The sequence below is a fragment of the Enoplosus armatus genome, chromosome 1, assembly GCF_043641665.1.
Source record: "Enoplosus armatus isolate fEnoArm2 chromosome 1, fEnoArm2.hap1, whole genome shotgun sequence".
NCBI classification, from domain to species: Eukaryota; Metazoa; Chordata; class Actinopteri; order Centrarchiformes; family Enoplosidae; genus Enoplosus; species Enoplosus armatus.
In genome coordinates, this window is record NC_092180.1 from 17,468,459 (window position 1) to 17,493,213 (window position 24,755).

General features: G+C 41.3%; 1 protein-coding gene across 1 annotated transcript; it reads left to right on the forward strand.

The window, feature by feature from the left end:
- Window positions 1-76: 76 nt before the first annotated feature.
- On the forward strand, window positions 77-14,030 carry immp1l (inner mitochondrial membrane peptidase subunit 1). Its single transcript, XM_070909467.1, has 6 exons — window positions 77-130; window positions 7,206-7,316; window positions 7,431-7,519; window positions 8,217-8,343; window positions 13,220-13,330; window positions 13,926-14,030. The coding sequence occupies exons 2-6, from the start codon at window positions 7,212-7,214 to the stop codon at window positions 14,010-14,012; spliced, it is 519 nt and encodes a 172-aa protein (XP_070765568.1). The 5' UTR covers window positions 77-130; window positions 7,206-7,211; the 3' UTR covers window positions 14,013-14,030.
- Window positions 14,031-24,755: the final 10,725 nt, after the last annotated feature.

Sequence of the window (24,755 nt, forward strand, 5' to 3'; positions counted from 1 at the left end):
GAAGACTTTGGTAGCGATCGACCAATGAGGGCAGCGATTGTTACGGTGCCGCGTGTGGCATCTGTCAAAAGGAAGTTCGATTTGTTATGGTTAAGTGCGTGGTCGGAGCATTGAATCTGTCAGTCTGTAGGTGAGTACAGCGCTGTTGATTACCAGAAGTCACTTGTTATATCTTTATCCTCTTTACGTGTTCCTGGCAATGACCAGCAGCTATTCCATGCCTAAAAAAGTCACCTAACGACTGACTTTATGCCGTTATGACCTTGTTGGTTCATTGCATAACATTATAGAACCCGAATATTGTTTTACAGAATCGCCTTCGTTCATAACACAGTCCCCGTCTCTTTTTTAGTTTGTTAATGGATAACATATAATACTTGAGCTTTGAGCAATATTCTATTCTCTTCGATGACACCAACCTTATCGTAGATGTAAAGGAGAAGAACACAGCCTGCGCAAATGAATGGGGAAATCATGTTCAGTAAGCAGGAATCAGCCGTACAATACATTGCTTCACTGCATAATGTAATGCTTCAAGTGTTACTGAAGTTTAGAAAACTGATTGAAACTGTTCGTGACAAGGAGCATAGAATCTGAGCGGTTTTACACACACACACACACACACACACACACACACACAGCAACATGTATCTACACACATTCAAATTCTTATGGAAAGCAGACACAACTGCCAGAAAGTGGACTATTTTAGAGGAGGTTTGCCTTTATAATTCACAGTATCATTGTTTTTTTTAATTCAAAATGTTAAAAGAGAACAGAAATGCTTGTTGACAGTGTATTAACGACAAATGGCAGCGAGTATATTGGGATATTGTCCGCAGTGCATCTATATGTAATATATAAAGTTCTGTGCTGCAAGAGAGCATATCACAATAGCTGCATGGATTTATCCCACCTCTATTCTATTTAATTCTATTCTATTCCCTGTCAAGACATGGCCTTTGTAAAAACATAATAAATGAATCTGTCAATCTATTAATTTACACCTTTAGATCATGGTTGGTCTTATGTAATGTAATACAATGTAATAAACAGGTCATCGATTGCAGTCGAACAAGTGCATCATAACACAGAGCAGTTTCATGCGCCTGTGCACATGGTAGCAGCATTATGTAAATTGCTATCTATGTGTATTTGTGGTTACTATACTGTAGCAATTTTAACCTGACGGTGAATGTGCATCCCTGTGCATCACTTCGCCAATCACACTCAGTTCAGAGGCCTCAACAGGTGTAAAGGTGAGGGGAAGAACACTCAGAGCACTGCAAGCATATAGTAGGAAGCCACTGCAGCTCAAAGATAGCTGTGGATGGACATGGTGAGCACCAGCATCTTCTGAATGGCACTCACAGTGTTAAAGTTATAATGATCACAAGGTAAAGAGCACTAGGCTTAAAGTTGATATTGCCAACGCAGACTATTCCTGCTTATACCTGCTCTACAACAATTCGGAGTGTAACCTGATGATGAACTGCTGGCATCTTCATTTTTAGATTTAAATACATTCATATTACTGGTAAGACTTTTCCCCCCTGAAACACAGTGGTAAATTGGAGCAGTTGAGATCCAGTTGTACTCTTCTTGGAATGGGAAAATAGGGAAAAATACATTACATATCATAACAATTAGAGCAATTTTCTATTTCTAACACGCAACAAAAATAGTCAGTAGATTTTACCATTGTTACAAAAGTTGTAGTGCAGTAATTACATTTTAAATAATCTTAAATAAATAAAACTCAAGAGCTGTCCAGAATAAACTCTCACTGTATGTATTGTACTGTAATGCATTATTAATATTATTTAGAATATCAAATTGGCATTCAAATATGAACCTATTTATAACACAAAAGTATTGCAACAGTAGAATCTATTTAAACACCTGTGCTTTTCCTACTATGACAAGTCAAAATGTCTGCTGTGAGAAAGGAAACCTCTTTCACATATCTCAAGAACTCTTGAGTGTTCTGTCAGATTAGACAAACCGCTGGCAGGGGATAGGCCATTTTCTTTTTTACTGCATAATGTCCACTGTTAATGCTGGATGACTGATGAGTGATCATTGTAATCCTTAAGACAGCTGTAAAAAAAGCTTTGTATGGCAGAGAGAGGCCAGAGGCAGCGCAAGATCACAGGATACTGTAAGGCTCCGGAGGAAGCAATAGCCCAACTGCTCACTTTACAAATGCTCTCAGCAGAGGCAGTCCTGCTGTTTTGACAGCACTGTTGAGATTTATATGTGCTGACAGGAGACCAAGGGAATATATCATGACTGACAACACTGGGCATTGTGGAAAGCCTATATGAGACAAATAAGATGCGCTGACTGACCTGCATCTCAGAACGAGGAGAGCCTGCTTCAGCAGTGCAACGTGCACGATGTAAGAGTGCATTGCTGTGGAAACTTTGTCCACATTCTCTGCATAGTGCCAGTCACCTAATTTACAATTCTCTTAAATCCCAGTTTAACCCAGGGGCTCTGTAGCACAATTCAGTTTGTGGTAGTGTAAACACAGCAGCCTTATTGTACAGAAAGAACACAATTTCCCCCTTTTTAAATGTGTCATCTGTGCATGTGTGTGTTTTTCTGCAGTGTTTTTGTCAGTTTTATCAGTCTCTGTATCTGATTGAGCTGTATAATGGCAGCAGTCATAACATGTCAGACCTTTCCTGGTCACACTGTTTTGGTTCCTTCAGTCTAATTCTGCCATCGGTGTGGAACTGCGAGAAGCAGTAGACTTCTTGTGTCCGGGGGATGCAAGATTATCATCAACACGCACCATATTTGTTTTGTTAGCGTTGAAAGTAAAGTAATATTCTAAGGGTGCAAGTACAATAAGCATAGGATGGCTTTTGTACACAGCTAATTTTGTCTAAGGATTGGACTTTTTCCATTTATTCAACATGCCATATTTTGAATAGCTTTATTTTTATTTCCTGATATTTTTCGCAGATGTTGCAATACAGCGAGCCATACTTAGCTTGACCTATAGGATGAAGAAAAAGAGACAATGAAAAAAATACATGAAACATGCAAACTTAGAATCAAAGGAAATCGCATTCTTTAAAATCAGAAGCTTGCTTTTAGCTTGAGGTGTCTGTCATTAGCTAGTGTTAAAATATATCAGCCTTTGTTATAAGCTGGTGAGTGCAAAACACAAACTCCTTTGTGAATCTGATACAACACCAGATAAGATCTCTCAATTCTCTCAGCACCAGGCCAGCACCGCGCATTCGCTTGTGGTCAATACAATAAGGCTTAGTGGCTGATTTTTCCATTCTATGTAATTGGCTGGGGACTCTGTCAACCCACACTTCCTTTCAATTCACAGCAGTTGTATTCATATCACTTGGCTATTATTTGCTCTGGCTGACCCATTGATTGTAGGTTTAAACCCTCAGCTCCTCAAATAGTAACCTCGCTCAGCTGTTTCACGGCTGTGTTGCCGTTAGCAACAATGAAAAGAGCAATATGGAGATCAGTCGCTTCAATTAAGCCTCTGATAGAAGGCAGACCTAGAAAAGATGGGGGCTAGACATAGTACTCTTTGACTGGGACTTTTACATCTGTCACTCTCCATCCAGCCAGGTGCCTGTGTCTAAATCAGCAGGATTATCTCTGATTGGACTGATAGTTGAAACAGACCCCCCTGGTTGCCTCCTTTTTATAGCTCACATTAAGATCAAATCAAGCTCTGCGCAACAGGACTAATGCCCCACCCTCCTCTGCCTTCTGCTGTCCAGAGGAAGACATCAGAGGTGGGATTCGTCCCCTCTCCGGTGCTGCCTGCTCCACCAGACTCCCTTCCATCTGGGATCCTCAGGGAGAAGACGAATATCTGACAAGGGGCTTGTAAGCCTCTTAGCCCCCCTGTTGCCCAGCTCTCTCTCAGCCCATGTTTTCCTAATTTAGTTGTGTAAGGAGTCCACTGCAAGGCCCTTATGCGCTGTTTGGATTGAGATTCTCTTTGTGGTTCTAATAGACTGCCCATGTATATCAATTAACACTACTCAGCCAATGGCAGGTTCAAATCTCTTGAGACCAGACCAAACTCTGTATTGAATATTGCCTTCAATAATGTGTGTTTAATTAGGTATCAATTTCGATATGCTGTTATTGATTTCACTTCATATTCAATTGAATTCATTTTTTGCTTGCTGTTCCTACATTAGCTGAGTGATTATTAGCTAAACTTAATGGGACTGGCTGGGTAACTTCAACAGAAAATGCCAATATTACAATTTCTTATGCTGATTTGAAGGTGATTTGTTTATTCAGTACATAAATTGTGATGGAAATGTTTTTATCTTTAAATTTATATGTTTTTATATTTAAATCACAGCATTTTAAGAAATGTCATATGTGCTGATGCACTGGCCACCAGTCTTTATTATGTCACAATGTCCTTAAACATTAGAATATTGCCACGGTCATTTCATTGTTTTCGTCCTGAGGAAGCATCATATTTCATGACATGAAAGAACAATAACAACTTGCCCAATGCTTATCAGTTTTTGAAAGACTCCATGTTGTCGTGGATGTGTCTGTCATAGCAACTTTCAGGACATCAATGCAGATGACAGAAATACACCTTGTTCATATTTTATTTTTGCACTGTCTCAAATTGTACACTCAAAATGCTTTTGACAGCTGGGTGGACACCTTCATAGACTTCCCTGCTATGGCTGCACTTTATGTTCAAACAAATGTGGTTGTTTTTTTTTTTCATTCATCTACTTGTGATCGCTCTGCCCTAAGTGAACGGGGCTCCCTCAGTAAGAGGATCACAGAGTTAAACACACAATGAGGTATTTCCATCGGCTGCTATTTATTTGGGATCCCCCTCTTTTCCCCACTGTAGCGCTGTGCTGTGACCACGGGAGGCCGGTGGCCACAGATGGTTCTGCAGAGAGGGCTGCGCTGACTTTCTTTGTTTTCCCATGAACATGTTTGGCGTGTAATCCTGGATTAACAGAGAGACTTTGTGTTAATTTACAGCTGTAATACAGCATTCAATTAATGTTGGTACTCCCCAACACACACACACATGCGCTGGGTATTAGGGGCAAGAGATAGTGTGGGTTGCCCGACTCTTTGCTCGGGGGAATTAGAGGTAATAGAGATCCAATCAGAGGTCTCTGTGGATGTCCACCTCATTCTGACTCCCAAAGGAGTCACTGCATATATACACTTTCTATGAAACACATAGGTAATGCTATTGTCTGTGCACATTCACACCACATGCGCACACACACAGGCACACACTATCAATGACAGAGGGTGCCTCAGAAAACCAGGCGGCTGCATATGGACTCTCTTGATATCAGTCACTGGCTGTGTGATCTTGTTATGCAAAGTCCCTTAATCCCTACCTATGATGAATGCACGCTGGAATGGAGGGGGGAGCTGAAACCGAGATATGAGGGCAGCTGTAAGGGAGGCAGTCCGGTATGCTTTGCGAATGAGCGCTAGCAAAGATTCCTGATCCCCAGTCTAGCAGAAGGAAGAGCACATGTGAGATCATGTCTGAGAGTGCATTACAGTACCGCAATGATGGCAGAGATGCTGGTGGAGGAAGCTGAGAGCAAGACAAATAGAGCTGTATGTCGCCTTAGTGCAGACCTGAGATTCACATTAACCTTTAGACCACTTGCTTCCCAACAGAGGAATTATAGGGCCAGAGGTGTTATTGTACCAGCTGTGGGAGGACTGAGTTTATAGTTCCTGTGGAACACAACAAGAGACCAGAGCAGGCTGTGACTGGAAAGGGGCACTTCATTTGGGCCCTGATATATACAGCATGTCCCCCTTCACCTGCCTGAGCACTGTCGTTCATGGTGGCGGCAAAAAGCAGAGGGTTGCCAGGGGTGATAAGGGAACAGAGGGAAGAGCGTAGTAGTAGCACACGAGGAGGTAAAAGGATGGAGTTGGTCTTTTTTGGATCAGAGACGATGGCGAATGGGCCAAAGAGACAAACCATGCTAGAGATGAAAGAATAGATAGAGGGTTTAATAGGTGGAATATAGTTGGCATGAATGAGAGAGCATTGTGTGTGTGTGTTTGTGTGTGTGAGAAGAGTGGCGGGGGGTAATGGGATTAGGGGTAACACCTTTGGCAAGGCTGGGAGAGCCACCTGACACCCGGTCTGTTGGGGACCTGGGGAGAAAGGGGGGTGGAGGTGGTGGGGCAAGGGAGAAATTGGGGGTCTAATCCGTGTCCATCTTTGGGAAGTCATTCCCAGAGCTCTGAGGATTTGGGGCTTTGGTTTCCGCTCTGCTTGCTTTGGTTAATAATACCCTGGGAGGGAGAGAAGACATGGAGAGAGAAAGAGGGAAAGAGACAGAAGGAGTAGAAGAGACGGAAGAAAAAGATTTCTTACCCTGTGGTGGACTGGCAGCGGCCTGAGCTAAAAATGTTTGAAGTGCAGACTAACCTCTAAGCCAAACTGTATCTTTTCTTAAACATATAGTTTCACTCTGTTTGTGTATATGCGTGTGTGTGTTTGTGTGTGTGTGTGTGCAGGTGTGCCTGCGTACACACTGTGCAGGACAGTGTGTAAAGATTGACTCACTTTCTTCTGTCCATCCAACAGGTTGCAGCTTGAGTAAAAGTCAATAACCTGAGTGTGGCTGGGATGTTTGCTCAGAAGACCTGTGTATAGTCCTTGCGTGTGTTTGTGTGACAGAGTGTTTGCAGGGCAGGTGGGTGGGTGCTGGGGGTGTCTTTGTGTTTCTATGGTGCTGACAGAGGTTGATAACTGCTCTAATGATTGTGGTGGCAGTGGAGGCAGCACAGTGTCAGGGACTAGCTGCAGACGGCGCGGAGCTGCTTGGCTGGATGTGTCACAGCTTCTGTGTTTGTCCATCACCTGAGCGCAAGGTGTTGATTGGTCCATCCTACACGGGCTCAAAGTTCAGGGCAGTTGTCTGCTGTGAACTGGCCCCTCAGCCTCTGAGAATGAAACACCAGGGAATGTGCCATCTTAGCAGTAGGCCAACTGTGACAACCTTGTCCACACCTTTAAAAATTAAACCCCGAACAGCGTTTGTTTTTAGAAATCCTGTGAAGGACATAAGCCTACCATAAATGGATCAGACTGAACCATTTTCTTACCACTGTATGTATAGAGCATTTGATAGCTATGTACATTGTGCCATAACCTATGTTTATGTTTTGTGCTGTAGGTGGAGATGTTCCGCAGTGTGCTGGGGAAGACCTTGGGCTTTGTGGGCTACACAGTCCAGTATGGCTGCATTGCACATTGTGCCTTTGAATACATTGGAGAATTTGTGGTGGTTCGTATCATCACGATTACAGAATTAATGACTGATATTTTCTCAAATTATATCAATTCATCTATGCACAAGAAATAATTGTGTGTTTTTTTTGTTGTTGATGTTTTGCTTCAGTGTTCTGGTCCATCCATGGAGCCCACCATTGTCAACCATGATATTGTCTTCTCTGAACGGATGAGTCGTCAGCTTTGCAGAATACAAAAGTGGGTTCCAGTCAGTGGATTCATATGCAGTATGAGTCCTACAAATATACAGATGAGTGACAAATTAAAGGAAAAACCAACATGAAGTGTCTTAGTGTGGAGTCACGCCACCATGAGCCTCCAGAACAGTTTCAGTGCTCCTTGCCAAGTCTGTGGAACTCTATTGGAGGGATGGACACTTTTATACACATTTATATATAGCACCTTTATTTAATCAGGTAACCTCATTGAGATCAAGATATCTTTGTCAGAGAGTCCTGAGTACAGCAGATAGAAAGAAAAACAAACATAGCCAGACATAACAAAAGGATGTACAGCCTCAGAGGCAATCAGTCAATCAATCAATCAATAAATAGATTTGAAGAAGTTCATTTGGTGTTATGGTGGTGGAGAGCATTGTCCATTGGTCCAAAATCTTCCATAGGTGTGAAACTGGGTTGAAATCTGGAGACTGTAAAGGCTGTAGCATTTTATTCACATAATTTTCATACTCACCAAACCATTCAGTAAGGCCTGGTTCACTGACGCATCTGTGTTTGATATGTTTCTTTTATTCTGTTTTTTTCTTAATTTGTCCCCCATCTGTACATCATGGATAATATATATATATATATCCAGTGTATTTACTATGAATGAATGCTCCCTGATTTGTTTTTGTTCTCCCTGAATTAAGTGATTGTGTTTGTTTCCTTTCCAGGGGTGATATAGTAATTGCAAAGAGTCCTTTTGACCCAAATATGAATATTTGTAAAAGGGTCATTGGATTGGAGGGTGACAAGGTCTGCACAAGTTCCCCATCAGATCTGTTCAAGACCCACACATATGTGAGTATGTTTACATCACACAAGCCCTTACCTGTTGAAAGTGTCGTGCTTGTCAGCTGCTCTTCTTATACATGCTGTGATTATCTGCTTTACCAAGTAAAGTTCCTGGTGGCAGTTGTACTGTTTCGCTTCCAAAAACCACAACTTGGAGTCTCTATGGAAGAAAAACGGTTAAAAAGATACAGTAAAATAGAGAATGAATGAAGAAAGCGTTTACAACAAAACACTTGATAGTTTGACAGAATCTCTATGCATAATGCAAAGCCGTCTCTCAGTTTTTGGTTTACTTTGTGCGCGTACCGCAATCTATATACTATCATAGTTGTTTACATTTTAGACCGCACACATCCATTTTGTGTCATTGGTCAAAATATCAGCTTTTGACAACACCTATATTTCCTCAGAACAGTGATAAAACCAGAGAGTGAGCAGGGGTTCTGCTGCTGAAACCACTGTCATTGCTTTTCTATTACTACTCTCCCCAACGCCCACAGCTCAGGCCTGCAATCTCTCTGAAGCCTGTTAGAGTTAGTGCCAGCCGAATGGACAGACTGATGGGTGGGCGGAGGTGTGTTCGTGTGTGTGTGCTTGTGCATATGTCCGCAAACCAAAGGTTGCGTTTATGTTGCATGTTTCTTGTGTATTTTGTAGACTATGGGCAGACTGTTGAATGAGTTCAGTGAAACATAGCATAAGGCCAAGCCTGTAAGTGTCATTCAACAAATGAAATAGGAAATAAAGAGGTTTCCTCTTCTGCTAGCTTCACCTCTGCATACAGAGGACTGAACTTGTAATAGGTGACATCATTGTGTTGTGATTCAACATTGTTGTATGGCAACTTGCCACTAGGTGGACAGCTACTATATTTTGGTTTGTCCATCAAGTTTATAATACAGCTTATTGACTTCCATTAATTTTGGATGCTCTTTCACCTTCATCCACTCTGCAGCTACCTAAACCAATCAATAGATGACAATATCTTGGTAACATGTAGTATGTTTTGGGGGAACTTTGTAAATCTTCAAAGCTGTCCATTCAATCTTCTGTTGTCTATAGTCAATTAATCCCAATCAAGGTCATAGGGATCTGCTTCACATTCATTATAGATATAGTTAAATGTATGTATTAGGGATCCACATTTCTGATACTGATTTTAAAGGGATGATTTTGCAACAATGTGAGGCTCATAAACCTTAGTGAAGTTGTGATACAGGATTTTTTAAATTGTGTAGATTTGTCCAGTTTAATATGTAACTTTTTTATTTAAGGAGCCCATGGCGACATCTTCAGATTTCTTGTTTAACAGTCTAAAAACTCAAAGATACTCAGTTTACAAGGATATAAAACAAAGAAATGCAGCAAATCCTCTCATTTGAGAAGCTGGAAACAGAAGGTGTTTGGCATTTTTGCTTCTTTGCTTTGCTTGATTAAACTGAAATGATTAGTCAATTGTCAAAATTGCTGCAGATTAATTTTCTGTTGTTTGATTGATTTGATTAATTGACTATAATCTTTCAGCTGTAGTTTAGAATGTGTTGAACAATACAGTGCTCGTGTTAGTCACCACATCAGACTGGTTTTGTTTTTACACTGCTTTGGTTTTGTGTACTACTTATTTTTGAAACTGCTTAACTTGAAAAAGAAAAGTATTGATTCCTGACTCTGTGGTGTTGAATTTAATTGACCCATCAATTTGGTTACAACCCTACATGTTAATTCTACTGATTTTATGTCAAATTATTATTTTTCAAACACTGTAAAATGTTGCAGGGCTAGAAGTGATATTTGTAAATCTCCAACATAAAAACAGGAAACTCTTTGTTCACTGCTACAACAAATGTACCTGGATTTTCTTTGGTATCTGGTGGATGACAGGAGTTGGGCTCATTATGCAGCAGGAATAGAGACTGATAGAGAAAAAAACACTGAAAAATGCTTGCTTTCGGGGTTGGACAATTTCCCCTCTTTCAGACTGCATTTATAGGCATAAACAAGTGAGCTTGTGTCTTGTTTTTTTGTTGCAGACATCTTGGAAAAACACAGGAAACTTTGCGTGTGTATTTGTAAGACTTTGCTGCTCTAAACTGTTACAGTTGTCAGCTTCACAAACAAAACAGGTGACAAGCTTGAAATAACCACTACACTGGTCTTCACGAGGCTGACTGTTGGGGCGCCTTGGTAGCTCACCTGCCTTTCCCGCCTTTCCCATCTCTCTTCAGCGGTCACTATCTAATAAAGACAAAAATGCCCAATTACAAACTAAAAAGCTGATTGTCATTTTTTATATCATGCAGCCTAATATATGCTTTCCCATGTTAATCCTTTCAACTCCCTGGAGCAAAATCACTGGCTTTATGTGACAGCATTTGATATAACTGAGAAAATACCCGCTGTTCACATAAATGTTTGGGCTCCCTCAGGGAGTTTTTTTCCCCCAGAGGACGTATGTGTTTTGTGTGTGACTATTAGGATGGTGTGAGGCATTATGGGTGGACCTGTAAAGATGAATTTTGGAAGGCGGTGTTAGACCCTGTCATCACCTCCTATTTTGTTCTGACAGACAGGCAGGTCCTCTCCACCCTCAGAGATCCAGCAGCAGACTAATTGCCCTGTCACCTTTTAGGAATCATTTCTGTGTCTGAGCTATTGTGTCAAAACAATGACACTTGATCCCTAATATTATAGCAAAGGGGGCAAGAGAGAGAGAGAGAGAGAGAGAGAGAGAGATGAAATGTGCCCATACGTTCTGTTCTTTGCAGTAAAGATAGACAAGAGTAATATGGTGAAAGATGACCTCAATAAGCCTGTATGTATTTAAGCTTAACATAATTCACTACCTCAATCATGTTAACATAATGAGCACTGTAATGGTGAGGCTGTTAAACAACACACCTCCACAGTGCGGAGAGCTCCAGTTTCAGTGCTTCTCGACACATCTCTGACAGGTACACAATGCCTCACGTCAACCCAGCCTACAACCGCAGGATGGGTGCAATCCCTGCCTTCCATCACACCACAGCTGCCGGCAGAGCAAAGCGACTCCATATCTAAATACTACAGTTCTGTGTTGGGCCTACCTGGATCTTTGAATATTTGCATCAGTTTTATCTGTTCCACCTTCAAAATCACACGTTGATACTGTTTATGTGCTAAAATGCATACATACATACATTTTGTGGCTATTTACAGGTGCTTGAAACAGCAGTTGTCTTTGAAAGGCAGAGTCAAGGATGGTGCCTTATCTGGTTACACCGCTGCTTTGCATCAACCTAGTTTTAATTCAGAGGTTTGCCTTTGACTTACTATGTTTTTTTCTTTTCCTTGTTCACACACCTGCGACTTGCAAGGCGATATGCATAAGCTTTTATCCTCGTCCTAGCCACAGTACAGCAGTTCAAGTTTCAGACCTCTTCACTTTCTCACTTTCCTGAAATGCTGCCCGGTTGATCCTTAAAGTACTTTTTGTCTTTACTCAGGTTTGGGTTTCTCTATGAGGTCATCGACTCAAACTAAAAGTGCTTACTTTTGCTGCTGCCGATCAGATTGATTGACCCTCTTAGTGATTTCACTCAGGCTGCATCCTAGATAGAACAGAAGCTTCCTCCTTTTCAAGAAAGTAAGTTTGTGTGTGTAGTTGTTTCACCAAATTCTGGACGCTTGACATTACTGAATCAAACTTCTGCGTATTTAGGATGAGCACAACAAAGATGATGCTTTTTCTTTCTTTTTTCCAAATAGAAGATGAAGAGAGACAGGGGGTTCTGGTTTGGCAGATGACAAACGGTGGTGTTTCTTTTTCCTGTGCTTGGGAGCCAGCATATGTTACCATGTTAATGAGGTGTAATGGTGGGAATCCAGCATGCTGACATATGGTTCTCAGATGACTCCTTTAATGATATTCATTTGTGTCGTCGTTATTCAGTGAGTTGTTTACCTCATGTTAGGTCAACATGTCACTGGCTCGTGATTATGTCACATCATCTGTCTCAATTATCGAATATGAAACAAAATGCAGCATCTCACAGTAGGACTGAAGACTCTAATCAGAGAGCCGGGTGATATAGGAATAAGGACTATGAGCAGAGGCGAAGACGTGACGTCACCTCGGTGTGGATAATATTCTGTTTCTTTATTCATGTTATTCTCTTTCCTCCAGAGGACTTTTGCCGTTAAAAAGTTAGGCAACACAAAAATAGACTCGTGGATTGTGATGCCCATTATGACAATATAATGTGTTGTTGATCCTGTCTGCACATATAGGGGGGACAGCGCACTTAATTAGGGCCTTGACAAGCCTACTCTCCTAAAGTGATGAGATTAATCATAATTGGTGTCACTGTGAATTAGAGCCCGCTTGGATGACTGCCCCACTGGCAGGTCGGACCGCGGTGGAGACCCTTGGACACTGCTGCTAGCCGCAGCTTAGCCCTCTCTCTCTCTCTCTCTCTCTCTCTCTCTCTCTCTGCCCAGCTATCTCAGGCCCCTCTCTTGCTTTGCCCTCACTGGGTAAGAGGGGCGCAGATCTCAGCCAACAGCCTAATGACCCCGTTTGAAGTTCCTCTAAATCCCTCCCGACCCTGCCCGTTACCCATGACCCCTCTCCTAAGACGGTTCGGGGTTAAAGAGGGACAGGCAGGTTGACGTTAAGATAGGCTGAGGAGGGAGGGATGGCTTATGCGACTCGTTTGGGGGTAGGGGGTGGGGTTAAGGTAGATTCTCACTAAATAATAGGTCACCTCACTTTTACATGTTAAATAGAAAGCAAATCTCTGACATTGCAGCAGTACTTAACTTTGATTCCTTTTGTTGTGGGATAAAACAGTCAACCTCTTAATCATTTTTTGCCCTCTTTCCATGTGTGTGTTGATGTTTTTAGGTTCCAAAAGGCCATGTATGGCTAGAAGGGGATAACCTTAGGAATTCCAGTGACTCAAGGAGCTATGGCCCAATTCCCTATGCCCTCATCCGAGGGCGTGTTTGCTTAAAGGTAACAGGGGAGGTGTACTGTATGATGTCATGTATGTAAATAAGAAATGTGTTCTTTTGCAAAATCAGGAAACTAGCTTTGATTAAATCTCTCTCATATGGGTTCTAACAGTGTTAGGTGTTGGGCTCCTGGCCAAGCCTTCTATGATTGGTTGGTTATTCTTCTTCATTTGTTTTTTTATTAGTCCAGTATGGCCAAATTAAGCACAATTCAGAGACGTGCGTCAGTTGGAAGTTCAAAGCAAGTGTGTCTGATTGACCAAAGCCTGGACAACATATTGTCTAGCTTTCCATTCTGCTGTGTTGTCATGTCACTGGATGTCATAGCAACCACGACCCTGGAAACAGGTCAGCCAACCTTCTGTCCATCTGATTGGACAGCGGCACTCCACTGGAGGCCCTATTACGACAGCTGATGAAATAACAAGATCTTCTATGAAGTCAAACACATCATTAAAAGCCATATTAGCAAATGTGTGCAAGAAGTGCGATAAAGTGTCGTACATAATGGATTGGAAGTCCTTTATTTTGTTATTTTATGAGTTGTTATCTCTCTTTTAACCCATTGCTTCTCTGTTACCCTTTGTCCGATACAGCTCTGGCCGCCACATAGTTTTGGGACCCTCAATGAAAGCCCAACCAGACGGATCATTAAAACTCAGAGTGACTCAGACTCAGATTGACTCACTCAGTTTGTTTACACCATACGTTACTTTGTTTTAAATCATTTTTGAATAAAGGTGATATTTATTTAAAAATGTATTTTAAAAAGTGGTTATTCTTTAATCATGCTGATTTAACCAGGCTCACACTCTGTATTTCAGAGGTACATTTCTTGGGGAAAAACACTCCGTCATACATGCTTCATCTGTTCAACTGTTTTATAACTGAGAAAGCCTTGGCATTTGGGGCTTACAATGTGTTGGCTGTAGCTACGCAGCACTGTAGGATCAGCATTGCGTGAGCAGCGAGTGAAGCTGTGTCTCTGTGGAACTGCTAATGGCAGAGAGTGGGCAGAGGCAAAGATCAGATGTACACGGTTTATGTTGGGGATCGTTCTCATTCAGTAATAAGACCCACAAATAATTCAGTTTTAAATCAACAACTTAAAGACCAAATCATTCCTAGCAGTACATATATTGGGACGGCTACTTGTTTAACTGAATTGGTTCTGAAATGCACCTAAACCCCATACTTGCAGGATGCTTGTACATGTGCTTTACACAGGGATCTATTTCTACATATACATACTATGACCTCAGCAAAGACATGTCTCATTCCCTTTAAAAAAGATGTTATTAATTTCATGTTTACCCTTTCTTAGTATTATGGTAAAACAAAAGCTCTCTTATTGTTTAATATTTCATTTGGCTGCCAAGGCAATTGAAAAAATGTTAACATTTCCCATTTAACCATACAATATTAATAAGCACTTAGTAAGGGCCTCGCTCACCACTGAATACATTGTGGGTGTGCGCGTGTGTGGAATCAAATGTGAGTCTCACACACAGTATGTTACATGCACTTAAGACACAGGGTTATTGACAGCTTTCTGTAGTAACCAAACGTCATGTAAACGTGGTTTCAGTTATCAAGGTAAAGCAATAAGAGAAAATTGGTAAACACAGCTACTGTAAATTTCTGCTCCAAGAAACCTGACTTCTTGGGCATATATATGTGTGTATATATATGTTTAACCAGGTTTATAACAGGATTTTTACAGGGGCGCATGTGCATGACTTAACAGGGGGCATAATGTGGCAATAGTGTGGATAGGGGGAAAGAGCATTAGCTGCACGTCATTCCCAAATAGTGAAATCCAAGATCTGAATAAAACTGAGCCTAATGAGTCAAAGTAATGCAGTTTCCACCTCTGAACAGCAGGTACAATTCAAACACAAGCACACACAGGAAAAACTGTGTCACTACAGAGCACAGCCTAGTGAGTTAGTGAAAGCAGTAACTTAACAGAAATGTGACCAGAGGGAAAAACTAGCTGGTTGTGATATCATACTTTTCATCAGCCTGCTGACTCTCACAAAAAGCCCTGCACTGCTGCACGTTTCTAAGGCCTGCTCATCCTGCTCAGACCTTCCTGGGCGCACAGACATAACAGCACATTCACATACTGAGCCATGGAAGCTCAGCTGGTCATTCTCCGAGGCAGAGGGGGACTCTTCTCCGCAGAGCTCCCCAGGGGAAGTGAGTTCCAGGCAGCCGTGGGTCCCTGTCCAGCTGCTTCCTCTGTCTGGAGGGGGCCAGAGGGTCAGAGACAAGGCTCCCTGTGACACTGAATTATCTGCCTGAGTGTGATTGTGCCTGCTGGGAGGGACGCTCAAGATTGTGTGAGTGTGTGTGTGCGTGCATATGAAAAAATATTTATGCAGGGTTTTTGCTTCAAGCACATCTTTGTTTCTCAAGGTTTAATATTCATCTGCTGCGTGTCAACACGGCGCCAGTGTTCAGCTGAAATGCTGACACAAGTAATCTTAGCATGTCCCTGTAAAGACACTGTCCCATAGAGGGAGCTCTGACTGTCTACTAATGTAACTCAAGCCGTAGTGTATGAAAAACTTTATATGACTGTAAGTAATGTTAACAAGGTTAAAGATGAAGATTGTGGATTCACACCACCTCAGGTGCAGTACAAGTATCTCTGTCTTATTTTTTAGAGAGGCCATTGTACCGTCAAGTGTTTACAATTGCTCCAAACCAGACTCTCCTCTGAACTATACAGATACGTCCTGTATGTTGCTCTTGCTGTCATGCTTTGAGTTGTGACCGGAGACCAGAGTTTCAAAGAGATGACCGGGCAGAGGTGTATATCATTATCATGCTGAGTGGGCACAAAGCCGGGAGTGAGGCAGGAAGAGATAGAGATCGGAAGAAACGGACAACAGACAGCTGTGCTGAGCTATGCAGCACCACAGAGTCAGGCTACGGGCTGTCAGCAGGGCTGAGGTGTGTCTGCTGCCTCTGTTAGAGAAAAGGGGGACAGAAGTGTATTGTCATAATGTTGCTACAGTATGCAGCTGTATATCTGAAATATGCTCAATATTTGATGTCTGTATGGGCATGAAGATTGATTAGATAGTTAAAGCTGCTTGATATGTGTAATTACTGTGGCAAAAAAAACTTTGAATTCAATATTTTAGCATTTGTAATATGTAATGTGAATAAATGTCAAAAGCTAATTATTCACAATCTTTATTGCAATGGAAAGCCATCACATAGAAATAACTGAAGTTTCCAGAAAAGTTCTTTCATTCGTTGTGTATAATCATTATCAGTGGCAGAGAGGAGTTTTAGGCTACAGTTTTCTCAGGTTTGGCACTTCTTCACTTTGCATGTCATTTTGCATTTGGCTATATCTCCTGATGTTTAGTTTGATAGCATTTATGACGTACTTGGTGTCCAAATCCTTGGCAAGCCAGTCATTACAAAATAATCCCTTTGTTGCTGCTCTGCCACGGTGTGTGTATATGAGCCTTTTTAAGACAAGGGTTTCTCTAAACTACTGTAATCATCCTAGTCAATAAAGTGACTAAATTAGCACAGCAATAAGATAAAGTGCTCATTGTGAAGTTAATGAACAGTGGCTGTAGGTTTATTGTCCTTGGCTTGTTTTCATATGTTCACAAAGAGCCACAGCAATAAGTCAAAAACAAAGCAAAGTTAGCAGATTTTTGAGGAACAATTATCAAATCTTTTCTGGGCAATTGGCATAAGATTTACAGTAGATAAGATTTGAGTAGTTTTAATACCAGGTTTGGCCCATAATTTCATACTGTGCTGCAGAATGGTTTTTTTTATCAGCATATTGCTTTGAAAGGATGATGACGATGTTTATTGTTATTTTTTATTATTTAACTTAGCACAGGATCATCATACTTGCCCTTGCCACTGTATTTCCTAAAACTGTTGCACAAACAAAATAAAGGAGTTAAGCAAGAGGAAAATAAGAATATAACTGGAGGGGCAGCAGGGACAAGAGGGAGCTGGAGTGGAGAATAGTTGAATATGGGGCAGAGACAGGAAGACAGCCAGTATCTGTGTATCTGCTTGAGTCCGTAGTTCATCTCAGGTTAATTGAATCCTTTAAAAGTGCAGAGACACGTGAAAGAGAAGAGCGGGGAGGTATGGGTAAAGGGAGTAAGAGAGTCGCCCGTCCCTGTTAATGGCCTGGTTTGTTTGTTTTCATATCCATGGTAGAGAACGTGACCCACAAGTAACACTGCTGCATTACTCTGACAGCCAAATGTCTCTCTTAGCACTGTCTGCAAACAAAAATTTCTCCTTCATAAACACACACTCTTCCAGCAGGAGTCCGCTAATGAAAACTTACGTAGCCTCTATCAAACTAAACTTTTGCTTGTCAGACACTTTAACTAAGTTGAAGCCGTATCAATCACACTGCTGCATGAATTCAATCATTGCAGTTCTCCTCCTCCTCCTCTCTTTGCATATTTCTGTTCTGTTGATGCATCCTGTTTTCTTCCTTCACTTTTTCTTCACACTCCTTCCTCTCCCATCCACTTGTGTTGCTGTGAGCTGATAAGGGAATTGCTCCTTTCATTGACAGATCCTTTCATTCTCTCCTTTTAATCAAGCCTGTTAGTACTTCTTAATTAAGACATCACAGGCGCGTTTGATCACTCTTGCTTTTCTCTCCGTGTGTGTGTGAAAGAGAGAGAGAGAGGGAGAAAGAGAGCATGGAAAAGAGTAGGGATACTCTACCAGTCCCTGTTCTGTGTGTGAAGATGACTGAACAGCTTCAATTGGGGCAGATACACCTCCTCCAACTCTGTTCTGCCAGCCCTTGAGGCTTGTGGTGTGTACATCTCCCAAGCCAACAGGCGTCAACCTCCAGAGATCCATACTAGACAGATGGTATTGGAGGCTGGGTAGGACGGCTATCGAGCTCCCTACTGTCAGTTTGTTGTGATGATCACACACACCAGGCTGTCAATACTCACAGTCCACTAATCAAAGAGGGGGAAAAAAACAACCCAACACAAAGACTATTCAGAAAGCAAAACTTAACTTTTGCTGGATTTCATTTTTTTTTTATATCCTTTATTTAAAAGTCTTATTGAGATTAAAATCTCTTTTTCAAGAGTGACCAAAAGCATAAACATTGTTACAACAACACACACAAACAATACAAACAGACACAAACAATTGTCACACACTACAAACAATTGAACACAATATCCAGTTAATATGCAGTACAAGGTCAAGGGCAAAAATCCAGTTACGATGCACAAACAGGTATAATTTCCATGAAAAATTAGGAGCAATCACACTGACCAAGAGTACTATTTTCTCCATCCTTTAAAATTGACTTAAATTTCCCCATAGTAGTCAGCTGACAATTCCAGGTCCCTCTGTACATTATTCCAGGAAGAATGGACAATGTATTTAAAAGCTTTTTTGCCTAATTCTGGTCTAAACCTGGGGACCAACATCTGTAGAATATTGTGAGAGCGCAGGTTTTTACACAGGTAAGAAGGAACCAGCCCAAGGAGAGATTAACATATAAAAGCCAAACAATGTGAAAGTCATACAGACATACAGAGATGGCCACTTAGCAGCAGCATACAGAGTACAGTGGTATACAAGATTTCCACAGCCAGCAATAAAACGCAGAGCACAATGGTAAACAGTATCCAACTTCTTTAGGCACTGGTCAGGTGCATTCATAAAGAGTAGATCACCATAATCCAATAAAAGGGGAAAAGTTGCAGAAATCAAGGGTTTCCTTGCCTTGAGGGAGAAACAGGATTTATTTCTAAAAGAAATCAAATAAACTCAATTTAAGTTTCAGTTTGAATTCTAACTAATCTAAATACATAACATAATAAATATGTTTTGACCATTTCAATTCCAAACCCTATTGAGATCTCAGGAAGATTAGATGTTAACTCATCGTTAAAGAAGTGAGACTATGAACTTCAAAAGTGCCACTATTTTTGCTTGTGTTGTGTGAATGGCATCAATAGGAGAGTGAAGCTGAGGAACATTAGCCTGCCTTTGCCTTGGTGTTTTCCCCCCCTAAAGGCAGTCAACACTATTAGTGCTTCTTCCTTCTAATGGTGCGGGTGGGTGGGATCATGTGTGTGTACGGGGTGGAGGGCCTCTGCTGTACATACAGTACACTCACAGAGGGTCCTAATGGAAAGCTATGGGACCTCTGTCCTCAGGCAAGGAGTGATGCATAGAGCGGAGGGTGGGGAGTGGGGGGTGACAGAAGCCTTAGTCTGACAGGCCTGACCTATATCCCCCTTTGCTTAATAGAGAGAGGGAGAGTAATTGGCACATACACATTACAGTTGCAAGCGCTCTCTTCCTGGATAGAGTTTTCTCTGGTCGATATAGAGCAGGAAGCGAGGGTGTGGAGTTTCCCTCAGCTCTTTAGTCTCTTCAGAAAATGTTGTTTGTCACCTTTGGAAAAGACCCAAGTTAATAAGACAAGCCTTGTCTCGAGTTTGTCCTGATTTGTCACAAAAAATGTGTCATTAGCATGATCATAAGTCTAACGGCTGCGTTAGTGAAGCAAACTAAACCGTGTGTCTGTCTTTCTCTCTGATGGTCAGTCAATTAGTCAGTCAGTTGTGTGTGCTTGTGAGTCAGAGAGATTAAGGTACACTGTGCGTGTGTTTTGTTTGTGTGTGTGTGTGTGTGTGTGTGTGTGTGTGTGTGTGTGTGTGTGTGTGTGTGTGTATGCGGTCCCCCTGGCATGTCCTGGATCCTGTAGTGGGATACGCAGCCCTTTCTGCCTGGTTTACTGATGGGGGCTGTTCGGCTTCCAGACAATTTAGCAAAGGAAACTCTGCACAAACAAACGTAAACAGACGCAGACTGATCCAGGCAATAACAGAGAGAGCAAACACAAAGAAACACACAAACACAGACACGTGCAGATATGCAAACAAAAGACATAGTAATTATCATACATGAAGGGATGGATGAGTATGTACCACTAGCTGAAGACACAAAGCAAACTTACAGTCCTGCTAAGTCTGATGACACTTTGCTCTCCACCTGAGTCCCGTCTCTCTCTTTCCTACACAATCACTCTCTCTCTGCTCCCCCATTTTCTAGCTACAAGCTGACGATGCTCCTCTCTGGATTAGAGCTTGCAGCTTCCCTTTCTCTCAACAAGCGGCCCATTTGCCCCGAAGGTAGAGGAGGGCAGGGGCAAAGAAAGGGAGAGGAGAAAGAGAGAAAGAAGAGAGGTCAGGATGGAACAACTTAGATCCTTGGAGCGGGGGAATGGGCCTGAGTGGTGATGGAGGGCTGGCATGGGGAAGCAGAGCATTGCGTGCGTGTGTGTTTGTGTTCCTCTTTGGTTACTGTAGTTCAAAAGCTGAACCGCATCCAAGCCTTGGTAATGATGCAGCCGGCCACAACAGACTACAATAACCAACAGTCTATGGCTGGCCAATTACTGTCCGCCACAATTATATTTCCAATTCAGAGGGGAAAGTGGCCCAACTCAACTAATCATTTCGAGCAATTACTTTTAAAACTAATTAGAATGTCAGGTTCGGCTGTGCGTGCCTGAGCTTGGGGGAGGTTTTTGTTTGTGTTTTTGTTGCTGTTTCACTTTGTCAAATGGGTGGACTTGAAAGGAGAGAGCAGGAGGAGGGGGCAATATCAGCAACAGTGCAAGCCAAACATCAACCACAGCCATGGATTGAGAGACTTGGTCATTATGGGAGTTTGGTGAGTTCGGGGGAATCCATTGTGTAAGAGAGAATGCTGCGTTCATCCTGTTGATGCCAGGCACTTTGCTAGACTGGTAAAATGAGTCCTTGGTGATGTCAGCTGAAAAGCTGTGAGAGCGCAAACAGTCCACAGATCTGTGGAGCCTCTGAACTGGAGAGAGAGACAGAGAGAGAGAGAGAGAGAGAGAGAGAGAGAGAGAGAAGCACAATCATATATGTGGAAATATATTCACACATACAAATTTATATTGTCCAGTCCTACATAGAGAACAATTGAGCAAGTCACTGAGTTACTAAGCAAACAGTGAGAATGAACATGTTGAGAGATGTATGAAGAGACGTATGAAGTCAATATTATAGGACACATTCATATAACAAATGAACTGTAGGATAAACCACCAAAAACATGCTTTAGTCACATGTATTCATCCTAAACAGGTGTGTAATCAACATGATAGGTTTTCCAGATTCCTTTAACTGAGTTTGTATCGAAGTTAACTAATAATAATTCATGTGCAGCATCTAATCACTGTGATAACTTTCCTCAGAAAACGGTTGTACTGCGTGTATTCATAGACTCAGAAGTTCTGTTTTACATGCACTAATAGTGTTATTAATGGGTAAAAATGGGATGAGTGAGCCATGTCATGTCATAGAGGGAAAGAACAGATTGAACTGTACAACTGTACAACTGACTGAAACCATTTAAAGGAGCATTTCTAAAAGCTGCTGCTTTAAAATATGATAGCAGTGTGTGGGTGCATGTTGAATGTGTGTGTGCCAATGTTTCCAATCGGAAAATCTGCAAGATGGGCTGCGTTATATATTTTATGAGTCTTGGGGTTTCTTTTTATACCATACCACTCTTAGACACGCAAATACCTGCCATACATACAGCTGGTTAAGACACACGCACACATAGTGACTTGTAAATGTAAAAAGCTTGCTGCTTTAAAAAGACGTGGATGGTCCACCTCAATAAGACTGATTCATCCGATAATGCAAGCAGGATTGTGGCAACTCACGCAAGACTAGCAGACATGTGTAGTTATTAAATGTAGATAATCCCAACACTAAACATGGTTTTGTTTTATGCGATTAATGTGATCAAATAACTTATATTGTATCCTAATGAATGCCAAATAATAATTATAACTTACATAATATGTTAATACTATCAGTGCTCTCAGGCATGTGGACAGAGACTGTTCACGTTAATGAAACAGCAGTCAATCCTTTATTTTCCCATTACATTCTAATATTGTACAGTGTATGCAATCTTCCTGGTGATTGTGTCATCTGTCACAAAAGACTGTGATAATTATTCTTCTCTCTTCCCTTGCATTAATATTTTCATGTCAGGTCTTACAATCTTTAAAAAGGAAAATCCTAGAAATGTGCATTATTCAGTGATTGCTTTGGGCCATGAATGTCCAATATATATATATATATATATATATATATATATACATATACACATACACATACACACACACACGTGTTGTACACAAACAAACAAAAACACACAAAAATGCCTCTGGTAGTTGTCATAACAGACCGCCCCTGATGGAGTGATGTCTCATTAATAGACGGCTTGCAGCAACAGAATGGCGTTACCTCTCCCACTTTTACTGGGCCATGGTGACAGTTCTGCTTTTATCAACGAGCAAGTGTCTTCCTCCCTGGTCCATCGCTCAGACACATTCAGAACAAGTCAGTGAGTTTTTGTTACAATACAACCAAATGTAATGTTATTTACTACTCATTACTACTCAAGTTATTATTATTGTAGGGCACACTTTAAGGTATGGCAATATAATTAACAAGTTGTCATCAGTTCATGGGATTGAATCTATTACACTCTTCTGTAAAGAAAACAACTAATTTCCCCTGTTAGGTCACTGCCACACCCTCATTGACTAGACATTTCAGTTAATTCACTACTAAAGCATGAAGCAGAATAAAGCTGTTTAGCCAGAATACTCTCTTCAGGAAGGTGTCTGTGTGTGCTATATGGTGTTATGGTTTTATTGTGATTTTCATATTGACTCTTGGGAGACTAGCCTTGAACTAGAGATCCAAACAAACAAGCAGTGTTAGAGAAAACATACAGTGATGGAGTGATGAATCATAAACTTCCACAAATTAGCATCATTAATCCAGTTTTTCTGTGTGTCCTTCTGTACAAACCACAAAATATCTGACAGTCCTTATGATACCTTTCAATCCGATGCCATGTAAGAAATTACCACATAACCAATGTTTTATCACTTTATGATCAAGGGAGTTTGTTAGGTTTAAATTCTACTAACAGGATTACTGTTACTGTAGCAAGGTGGCATGAAAACACAAAACACAAGCACAATAAAAACACAGTAAAACACTTAAAAACATTAGAAATGCAGGTACCACAGTAGGAATGAAGGAATAGATGAAAACTTGAACCTGATACACCTCATTTTTGTCAACCTGTATCTCTGATTAAAATGGAGAAATTAATTTGTCTTTCTTTGCTTTTGGCTACAAATATTATTCATAATTTTCCTTCAGGTGGGCACTTGCATCGGTATATTTTTTAAAACATCAGTCACAGAGTTTTCTGTTAATTCCTTGTTCTTCTTTCTTCCAAGCAACTTATTTTGTTTTTGTTTTTGTTTTTTTAGATTTGATGGATGGATGATTTAGACTCAAAGTTACAAATTAAACAAATTGAGAGGGGAATGCACTTTATTCTCATAACAATTTGTTTCATGCCATTGCACAGTTGTGTAATTATCATTGTGGTAATTACTAATTAGGTAAAAGGGATCCACAATTGTTGATTGTTATTTGTTATCTAATGCACAAGGGGACGAGAGGGAAAAAAAATAGTTCGACAGAATGTTCTGACGTTTGTTTTCTACTTTTGTGTAGCTGTTGTCCTCGCTGATATGCAATTAGCTGACCCATTAAAATGCCTTATTATTTACAGTTACACATCTGTAATTGATGTTTGCCTTCATCGGTGCCCCCGACCAATCCTTGTCAGAGCATCATGCCCATTATGTTCACTGCGAGGATCTCCAGGCTGCAGATTTGAACCAGAGTTTCATGGAGCGTGCACTCTGTGAAGGAGAGGAGTCGAGATGGAGGAAAGAGACACACATAGAGAGGAGGGGCAGTAGCAAGCAAAAGTGGAAAAAGAGGAGAGGTACTTTGATTGACACTTGTCTGGCCTGGTGCCTGCTGAGGTTGTTCCCCCCGCCGACTGCTATTATCAGCAGAAGGACTTCCCCATCGCCTTGGCAGGGACCATGTCACCCCTCTCCCCTGGAGGATGCTATCCCATTTGGGAGGAGATGAATAGGGGTCCCCTCACCCCGTATGAGGTCTCTGTGGACAGAATCTTTACAGAGGGAGCACAGTGGAGTAAACAGGCTTTATGTCAACACCAGCATCTCCGGCATCTCTGTAGAAAACACACCACCTCATAGCAACAACTGGCCCTACGATAGTTGGGTTTCATACTAGTCCACTTTGGGGGATTTGTCTGTGATGTTGTGGAAGAAGGGCACATCTAAATTACTGTCCTCCACTTTTTGAATATTTTTAATTTTGTTCTGATTTCAAAATGTGAGATGGAATAAGATACTTTCTTTTTTTCAGGCATTACACTAAAAAAATAGATTTGATACTATTTGGAATAATAAATTGCAA